The sequence below is a fragment of the Homalodisca vitripennis genome, chromosome 5 (assembly GCF_021130785.1).
Source record: "Homalodisca vitripennis isolate AUS2020 chromosome 5, UT_GWSS_2.1, whole genome shotgun sequence".
NCBI classification, from domain to species: Eukaryota; Metazoa; Arthropoda; class Insecta; order Hemiptera; family Cicadellidae; genus Homalodisca; species Homalodisca vitripennis.
Genome location: NC_060211.1, coordinates 24,340,973 through 24,351,779, shown reverse-complemented (window position 1 = coordinate 24,351,779; position 10,807 = coordinate 24,340,973). Strand labels below are relative to the sequence as shown.

General features: G+C 32.6%; 1 protein-coding gene across 1 annotated transcript; it reads left to right on the top strand.

Annotated features, from left to right (window-relative positions):
- The first annotated feature begins 1,178 nt into the window (after positions 1-1,178).
- LOC124363799 (E3 SUMO-protein ligase NSE2-like) lies at positions 1,179-2,003 on the top strand. The gene is made up of 2 exons (XM_046819061.1): positions 1,179-1,358; positions 1,682-2,003. Exons 1-2 carry the CDS (start codon positions 1,219-1,221, stop codon positions 1,782-1,784), a joined length of 243 nt encoding a protein of 80 aa, XP_046675017.1. The 5' UTR covers positions 1,179-1,218; the 3' UTR covers positions 1,785-2,003.
- Positions 2,004-10,807: the final 8,804 nt, after the last annotated feature.

Sequence of the window (10,807 nt, the reverse complement as noted above, 5' to 3'; positions counted from 1 at the left end):
ACTGTTTTGTTTAGTCATTGTAATATTGTACTAAACTTTAACACAACTTTATAAATTTTAATTTTAAAGTCATAGTTTAATCTTTTAACTTTTCACATTTTTAATGTACTACATCAAGAAATAAGAATATGTTTATTGTGAGCATCGACGCAAGTCATGTATTAAATATGAAAACTATCATAAGTCCATACAAGGAAAATTTGGTACCCAAAATATGAAGTTGCCAAAACAGTCACGCCACAATTTAAATTATTTTAAAATATAAATAACCAATTAAAACAGGTTTATAACAAATAAATAAATAACAAATAACAACAACAAGTGAACACAGCCTCAGAAATTACAATAACAGATTTAAAAAAATTTTTTAAGCCCCACCGTCAGCTATGCCGGCTTTGAAGTGCACTAGTTTCTATTGCAAAGTACATGATTGGACCTCCTTGGGATTTGAACCCGTGATCTCTTGGTTAGAGAGCTGAGACTATAACCATTAGTCTATGGAGGAGGACTATAACAGAATTATATAACATTGATACATTTTCTAATATAGTTTTTATAAATAAAAAACATATGGCATTGAAAGATGTGTCATGGTCCTGATTTATAGGAAGAATTGACTTAAAATCAATCTAAAAAAAGAATCTTTCATCCTTAAAATGATAATTAATTAAGTTTTTTGAGGTTCAAAATCTACTAAAGCATAATAATTAATTGTGATAGTATATTACCCCAAACAAGTTTATCCTTGAAACAAGAAAGTGACAAGAACAAACTTTTTATTTCTTACTTAATGCCATATTCACAATATATAAAAACTTAACAGTTCGGTAATGAAGGAAACAGGATTTTTTCCGAACATTTGTCATTGTTCATTGATACAGTAATATGTTTTGTTTACTTTAACCTACATTGTAGTCATGTATTAGTTTAGTCATTTACTTGAGGAAGAGATCAGGGAGCGGATTTTGAAATGTAGTATTACCGATTGTATTGTGCCACTAGCAAATGTACGGAAAAATCCTGTTTCCTTCACAATCCTTCCATCATCCGAAACGAACTTCAAAGAAAGAGTTTTATAATATTCATACTATTTTAATTTTTAAACAATAATAAAAATAAAAATTAAGATTTATGTAGCAAATTGTTTGTAAACTTAAATATATTTTTAGTTTCTGTAAGAAATGTTAATGGTTTGTAGAAGACCCAGACTGCGACATCATGAGTACTGGTGTAACACAGAGCCTGCTTGATCCCTTCACCAAGCGCCAAATGAAGGATCCGGTGAAGAACACTTGCTGCGGCCACAGCTATGAGAGAATCACCATTCTGTCATTCCTGAAGAGCAAGAAAGAGATGAGGTTAGATGATGGATTTTCTAATATCATCCATATGAATTTGCTTTCGTACATTATATAAGATTGTATGCGTGTTGTATGTTTTGCCGTGGAAAATACACAATTTATTAATTTTTCAAAATGAAAACGTCCTCTAACTTGAACTTATGTAATAATCAGAGTAAAAGTTAAAAAAAATCTTTAATAAAGTGTCTTGTTAAGAACAAAAATGGTGTTAAATTTTAGAAATTTTGAATTTACTGTATATAATAAAAATGTATACAATATTATAAGATTATAAGAACTGGACTGATTATAGTGTGTGATGTGTATAATAACGTTTACAGGTGTCCAGTGGTTGGTTGCAGATATCAGGGCTACTTCAATGAGAACCATCTAGAAGACGACAGAGAATTGTTAAGGCAACTCAAGCATTTAGAGGATAAGTAAAAAGCTACCTAAAATGTTTTCCATAGCAATTAATTATTTAATGAAAAATACTTGACGTTCAGTATTATCAAAAATAGATCATGAAGTTACCAAGTGTAAGATTTATTTCTTCCATATTGACTGTAAGTTCATTTGTTTTTTTTTTTTTAATATTAACAATGTGTTTTAACATTATGATATTTTATATTGTGTACGAATATACTATTTATCTATGTGTAATCATTTGCTTTATTTCCCTGTTATAAACTGAAACTCAAGTGATATATACTTTCTATTTATTTATTTATTGGAAAATTTATTTATTAATGGGACTCAAATAAATATATATACAGAGTGTAAATTAAGTCCTGATACGTCTGGATATATTTCAAACAGATAGAGATATCGATGTACAATCTTCACCATAATTATTGAAAAAACTTTTTTGGGATTTTTTTGAGGATACAATAATTTTCACCACCCCTTTTCAAGGGGGGGGGGGGTTGAAGGATGTAATTTTAAATTTTCAAATTACAACCCCTTGTGACATGTAATTTTAAAGGTTTATTTAATAAAAACAATGACATGAATTAAAGGGATTATTGCCCATAACCTTTGCTAGGAGCGTCATAGAGAAGATGTATTCGCTCCTAACCCCCTTTAAAGGGTGGGGTGGGGGTAATGTTTGTTAATACCAAAAAAATCTAAAGTATTTTAATAAGTATGGTGAAGATTGTACATTGATATTTCAATCTTCTCTGACTCTGTGTTTCTATTCTTCCTGAATCCACATTGCTCATTACAGATAAAATTATTTGTCTCTAAAAAAAAAAAATTCAGTCGGTTATGTAGAGCCCACACAAATTATTTTTGAAACATTACTTAACCCTTTGGACGCCAACGCCCAAGGCTGCCGCCCTACCCATCACGCTAGCGCCCGAACCAACCGTACTAGCCAAAACCGCCAGCCCTGTTTTGACGTTTTTGTAACCTATTACGCTTTGCTCTGTATTATCCTTAGTTTTTATGTTAATTGAATGTTTATTTTTTTATTTGTAGGAAATTATATGCGCTATCGAATGGTGTTATTATAAATAGCATTTAGAATGGAACTACATTGTTTATGATATAATAATGCCTAACCAAAACATTTGTTTACATAAAAATTTAACTTCAGGCCAAAATATCGGTACGAAAAAAAATATTTTTACCCATCGGTAATTATTTTAACCCGTTACAGAGATATTATATCTAAGACTGCTTAGAAAAAATTCAAAACTGAAAGTTGAAAAGTAGTTTCACAAAAAAATACTTTTTAATTAGTGTTGATATTAGAAAACATTTACTATAACTAGAATTAGATTTAGCAAATTCAATTAAATTTGAATAATCCAAAAAGTTCCAAAGCATCGGGTTTGTTTTTGGATATCAGCAAGGCCTTTGACACAGTCAACCATGAGCTGTTACTAAAAAAGCTGGATAGGGCGGGAGTGCGTGGTGTAGCCCATGAGTGGTTCAGATCATACCTCGTGAGCGGAAACAGTTTGTTTGTATTGGTGGCTATGAAAGCTCGACTAGCACAGTTATGTGCGGTGTGCCACAAGGATTTGGGTCCCATATTGTTTTTAATTTTTATTAATGATCTTTATAGAGGCCCCTTTTATGGTAAACTAACTGGGTTCGCTGATGATACAGCTTTATCTTATAGTGCCCCAACTGAAACTACTTCTATGGAATTATATACAACAAGATCTATACTATCTTCGATTATGGTTTAGTAACAATGGACTTGCATTAAATGCTCAGAAATCACTATATATAAATTTTTTCATTAAACTCAAACTTTCAATTATGATGAACCTTTGAAGTACCATAATTTGAGTTGTCAACAGAATCAATGTGATTGTGTCACCCTTACTCAGGGCAACACTGTGAAGTACTTGGGACTCCACACATTGATGAAAACCTTCTTTGGAAAGTACATATAAAAACAATTAGAACATATTTACTTGTATTTCTTAGAAAGTTTTATTTTATTAGACAACTTTGTCATGACAATGTATTAATAAAAATGTATTTTGCATTTGTTCATTCTAAATTAAACTATGGTCTGTCATGCTGGGGCAGTACATTTAAATCACATTTAAAGAAAATTTACAAGTATTCAAAAATCATTCATTAGAATTATTTTTCGGAACAAAAATAGATGTGAACATGCTTTTCCATTGTTTTTTAGGCTAAGAATACTTCAACTGCGGGCATCTATATGTTTTTAAAGTGCTATGGTTATTTTTCCAAATTAGTGGTAAATCCAGGAGTCACTGTTGATCTGCAAACAACTCTTGGAGGTTATATTACCAGGCAGATCGGCATGATCAGGCCACCGAGAGTTAATAGCTCTTTGCTACAGAAGTCTTTTATATACCTCGGACCCAAGTTTTACAACAGTTTACCTGTTTATATTAAAAACTCACCCACAATGAATACCTTAAAAAATCCGTGTCAAGGATTGGCTCTTGAATCATGATACTAATCAATTGGAACAATTGTTTGTTGTATTAAACTAGTTAATAACTACACTTTTCTTAAACAATACTATAATAACCAAACAGGTAAGATAATATGTCCCTCTAAAGAATAAGTAAAAAATCTATTTAAAAAAATAAAGTTATAAAACAAATTTACTTTTGGGTAAATTATTTTTGCCTCAAATGTACAGTAGTTGCCTCAAGGACAGTTAATAGATACAGTAATGATATTGCATGTGATAGCTTATGTTTTCATATTGGATGTGTGGATATGTGTGTTTTGTGTGTGTGTGTGTGTGTGTGTGTGTGTGTGTGTGTGTGTGTGTGTGTGTGTGTGTGTGTGTGTGTGTGTGTGTGTGTTTGGTTAACAGGAGGACAACAGTAAAATTCCAAATTGAAAATATAAAATACTGGTAACTCCCACGCAAAATCAGAAGAGTTTATCTTCTCTTGCGTGTGTATTTATTCTCTCAGCAGTTCTGCCTCAGCTTATATTTCTGTTTTGTTTAATAATTTCTATTATAACATTTATTTTCAATAATAGAAAAAAACACATCCTAAGTAGTTAACACGTTATTTGATCAAACACTAAGTATAGAAGTATAATATTGTTGTTGTTTTGTTACAATTAATTGATTGTGAAGAGAGAATAAACGTTTCATTTCAAAATTAATTTTATAGTAGAAAAATACGTTTGTACGTACTTACATAGAATTATAATAAGAGAATCTCCTCACTACTATAAGTCTATATCATAGATTTTCTTCAAAAAGTAAGAAAAATCTTTGTCAGCAAAATAATTATTTACAAAATATATATACATTTGTCCCCGTCACTTGTGACGTGTGTTTAGGGAAACTAACAACAACTAAACTGAACAAAATTGATTACAGATTTCTTATTTACTTCTAAAATAGTCCTAAACAGTTAAAACAGACTTTTAAAGTTAAAAAATAAATTTTTAAAATATGTTTTTCTCGAACGGCGGATCAATCGGACGTTGGCGCTTTTCGCCCGGACCTCAGCGGTCCGATCGATCGAACGTTGGCGCTTTTCGCCCAGACCTCAGCGGTCCGATCGATCGATCGAACGTTGGCGTTTTTCGACTAGACTTCGACGGTCCGATCAACCGGACGTTGGCGTCCAAAGGGTTAAAAGAGAAATTGGATGATAATTAGAGGTATCATTTGTGGAGCTTTTTTTAAATAGGGATGACTTTTGATAGTTAGCAATTTGATCATTACCCATAAGTACTATAAAGTCCAAAAAATACTTAATAGATATATTTGATGTCATTTCTGTACTATACCATAAACTAAAGATGAAGTGCACATTCACGGATATCTGTCAGCACTGCAGCTGCATGACAGGGAAATGGTATTTACCAGATGCACCTCGTATTTCAAAATCATTTCAACTTGCAATAACCCAAAAACTTGGGTATGGAGCAATTTTTCACAATTTTAAAGCACTTTGAAAAAAAAATTTTTAACATTCCTTAAATTGTGTCTGTCTCTAAACTGTTTTTAGTTAGATTTTAAATACACTCAAATGGAAAGGACTATGACTTTCTGAATATATTTTGTTTGTATTTAAAATAATGAGAATGAAACAGAATTTTTTCAGACATTTGCCATTGTTCAGTAATACAAAGTCAACAACCTTTTAAGGAACAAAATGGGGCCTTACTCTCTGTTCTCTGCAGGAAAATATCAATTGTCTGGATCCCCAAGATTTTTTTCTGGCTACTTTCTTGAGTTTAAGAGAGCATTGATTGAATTATGCGTATTCGCCCACTAGAGTATTACGCAAATGTATTGTTTTTGTGGTGGGGAATCAAAGCAATAAATGCATATAGTTGGATTGAAGCCAGCCATTGGTGCGTGGTGAGATAAACAACATCCTGGTAATACGTTCTGAAGATCAAACCCTACAGATGCGTTCTAAGACCCATGAATTTATAGAACGGCATTGTTTCTGGCTCGATTACCAGATCCTGTACACTCGACTAATGCAACAGATTTAAAGTGAAGGTTTATTATTTAAATGTTAAAAGACACAAATCTGTTTATATTTGTGCTCAATTGAACATGTATAATACGTCCAGTAAGGTTCATTCACTGTTCTGTCAATTGGTTATAGTGAAGGAAACAGGATTTTTCCGGACATTTGCCATAGTTCAGTTAAAAAAAAAACAGTAACACTATGTTTTGAGACCTGCAATTTGATCTCTTCTTCAGGTAAATAACTAACCTAATACATAATTAAAATCTAGGTAAAAATAAACAAATTATAGTAGAGCGTTGTGACACGCGTAAGTCAGGAATCACAACCACCATTTTGTGTGTCAACTTTATCAACTCTAAAACATGCACTTATAAAATAAAACACAACACTAATTAATGTCTTTCTGCCTCTAATGTATAGTCAGTGATGTCTTGAATAACAATGGAGTTGCTTTTATCTAAGGTAAAAAGTATAAAAAATCTTTGTTTACTGTAAACCGATCTTTAACAAATTTGTAATATAATTTTATCCACAATTAACTAGAGAATACTATAATATAAACTCTTAGTGTATTTAAAATTCTCCTTGTCAATACAAGTTTATAAAATATGTTAGAAAACAAATTAAATGTGGTGGGGATATACCTTTATGAAAGAGTTATGTAAATAAATTAAAAATTCCAAGTTAGCCAAAACATTCCAAATCTATTCTTGCTTTAAAAAATGTATAGTTTTGTTGTTTTTTTTAATAATATATGATCAATAATTAAGTAGGCTACATAAATTTGAATAGTGGTACCTACATTAAAATCATAATTTGTTACTATAGAAACATAAACTTAATCTCCATAAAAAGAAACGCATATGTGACAGATACGGCCAAATACAAAATAATTGAATCGTAAAAATTAAGGACTCTGTGGTGTAGTGGTAGCACATTCACCCAGCAAGTGAGAGATAAGTTAATAAACACAACATATTTACCTCAAAACAACTATGAAACAAGACCAAGCGCTGTTCAAAAATGACAGTGCATGGAGGAACAAACTGATTGTCACTAATGGAGAGTTATAATTATTGGAGGATTGCGTATTACTTTTACACCAATAGTTTGTATTCCAGTAAGAAGAGCTCCTTCCTCAATGATTGTCACTAGTTTTAGGTGATTGTCACAGATGTCACAATCACATAAAGGTATAAATAAAGACATCATGTTTCCAATGGTGAATAAATTATTACATGGTCTTCGACTGACAAGAGTGAGCGATGCAAATCAACCAAGTATATGTTGATGCCAGTTGAGGCATGCCATTAAAAGCCAAAGATCCTTTATTGCCAGTTTGACTGTTTTTTAGTGTGGTATGATTAAACCCTTTTGCCAACATGAAAACTTGAAAGTGCTTATAATGTTAAAATCTGGCAATCTTTTAACAAGGGCAAACAAAACAATCATGGCCGACTGCCTATAGTTCTATAATAAAGTGGCTCCAGGAAAAAGTGCATTAAAGGTGGTAAATAACCAACAAATTTTACTATACTTGTGTACAAACCTTCCTGGATTAACAGTAAGTCCATTCACTTACAAAATACAATATCTAATCAAACCATTTTTTAATTATTTGACAAAAACTTAAAATGACTAAGCAAGCTCTATTTTAACATCAAGACTTTTTAAAGACAATAATTAACTACGAGCTTTAAGAAAAATCTCATTAAGAAGAAAAATTTGTATGCATGAAACTATAAACTTAAGTTAGACTCATTTCAAGCTTAACTCTCTCTCAAGAAAATAAAAATACTTACTGTGACGTCATAAGAAACTGCCAACACAACTTGCTTAATACACGTCACCTGTTTCAAACAGACATTCAAACCTCCACATCACTCAGTGCTGGCACACGGCACTTGGCCACCTGATACTGGGAGCACTGACCCGGACACCTAGTCAGCACTGTCAGCGCTGACCTACAGCATTACAGCTGCTGCTGTACTGCATATCTCAGTTGACACGGCACTTGGCTACCATTTAACCAAGCACATTTATTTCAACATTGGTTTGACTATTAAACTTGACCTCTAGAACTTAAGAAACCAATAACAGGAGCAATCAGCCAAAAGCTTACCTAAAAAAACTGTTTAATTTTTTTTTACCATATTTAACAGGAGCAATCAGCCAAAGCTCACCTAAAAAAACTGTTTTATTTTTTTACCATATTTAACAGGAGCAATCAGCCAAAGCTCACCTAAAAAACTGTTATTTTTACCATTTTTTAACAGGAGCAACCAGCCAAAGCCTACATTTCCAAACTTTAACTCAAAAACTGCATCACACTTTTTATATTGACAACTATTGTTACTCTAAAGTATGTATATATATATATATATATATATATTACAAACCAACTAAGGTAAAAAATGCCTATTAAGTATCCCTGTGGCTCATGTGAAATAGGAGTGAAATACTCAGGTCTAAAGTGCACTGGTCCTTGCAACATGTGGTATCATGCAGGCTGCCAAAATGTAAAAGAAAAAACTTTGAAAAAACTAAGTTCTCAAGATATAAAAACATGAACATGTTTCACATGTAAGGCAGGAGGCTCAGATTATGACAAAGATCTAGTTATAAATACCATAGACAACCCTTCCTCCTCTGACTTAACATCAAATACTCATAACCAAAAAGACATTCTAAACAACTCCATAAAAACTCTAGAGAGCAGTGTTTTAGAAAATGAAGATGATAAGCTTGCTATGGCTGCTACAATAGGATCAGCACTGCTGGAGGAAAACAAGTTTTTAAAAGAAACAACTGACTATTGTAGAAAATAAGTTATCATGTTTACAATGTAAATTAGCCAGTAATGAGGCAAATGATTGAAGAAATGGCCGAAGAAGAGGAAAAATTTCTTGGGAAAATTGAAACCTTATCCCAAAAGTTAGCTGAAGCTGAAGCTCAGATTGAAAAAGAAAAGAAAAATGTAATGGAAATTTCAAAACATATCTGAAGACCATGACACGAAACAGGAACAGATCATTGAAAAATATGTTACAAAAAACAGGGGATCTCGAGAAAAACAACTTTTAGTTTTGAACGCAGGAGTAGCCAAACAACAGCTGAAAACCTCAAGCAAAAACACTGACACTGTAACTCAAACTGAAAAATGTGAACTTTTTACGCAAGACAAGCCACAAAACTTAACGGATATCTTGCTAGAAATATCCCAAATTAAATCCAGGCAGAACAGCATGGAGACTACCCTTAAAGACTTGAGTGTTAAGCCTCAGTGCCACTGTTTCATCAAGTCAGCAAAAGCTAGTTTTATATGAGCAAAGCACCCAGACTGAAAATATATCCCCCTACAAAACCACCACAAGATGTTACCTGTCTACCACAAACACACATGTCAACATACGAAGACCTAAAGATGTGAAGTCCAATTGGGGTAAACATAGAGACCAAATCAGTGTCTCTCTTCAGTCTGCAAAGTATAAGGCTTTCCAGAATAAAAAATACCCTCTTCCAAAGGAACAACCCCAAGCAGAGAATTAAAAAGGATAATAGTTTATGCAATCAAAAGTCTAAATGCGGTGGATTTTGACAAAAACTTAGACTTAGTTTAGAAATTAACAACCTACCACACACTCAACTGAAATAAATACAGCAGCCACCATCTCTTGAAGCCCCTGCCCTTGTACCCCCTTCATCGATGAGAAGGCCACCCATAACTGCTACAAGACTTGAACCCTCAGAAACCTTCCTTGAGTTTTATGAAAAGAATATAGAACATGTCAAAGCCAATTATCATAGAAATCAACTTGCTCCTATAAAAAAATGAACATCTCACCTTTTTTTAGAACCAGGCAACAACGTCAGATCTCCAATATAAAAAGTAATGCATCTTCCTTATAGCAAAACAAATCTTCCAAGAAACAAAAATATTTAACTTAACAGTTCTTCATCAGAATATACAGGACTTATCTAACAGATCAAATAGACTGATACACTTTATAGAAAACCTGAAACCAACACCTAATATAATAATACTAAGTGAACACAGTCTCAAATCTCAGGAAATTGAAAATGTTGCTCCAATACCTGGATATATCCTCAGAGCACATTTCTGTAGGGAAAAGCATATAATGGGTGGGGTTGCAATATATGTAGAAGATACCTTAGAAAGGAGTACCTTTAATGTACCAATCAGTCAGTACTGCGAAGAACTTGTATGTGAAATGGCTTTGGTAAAGGGTTATGCTCAATACCACCTGCTTATACATAATGGGTACCTACAGATCACCATCATCCAACTTAGACGAATCACTTAATATTCTCTCAAAAACTATTGAAATCAGTAAACTGGAAAGTTCAAAACCTTCTAATCATGGGAGATATAAATGTAGACATTTTAAAACCTGACAGAAGATCAGGTAAATTACAGGAGATGTTGGCTTCTCACAGCATTCAGAGGCTGGAGCTAACCACCTACCAGAGTAACCTCCAACACCATTT

Coding starts and splice junctions, on each gene's coding strand:
- LOC124363799 (XM_046819061.1), top strand. CDS start 1,219: ATGAGTACTGGTGTAACACAGAGCCTGCTTGATCCCTTCACCAAGCGC. Junction 1,359..1,681: donor AAGAGCAAGAAAGAGATGAG/GTTAGATGATGG, acceptor TAACGTTTACAG/GTGTCCAGTGGTTGGTTGCA.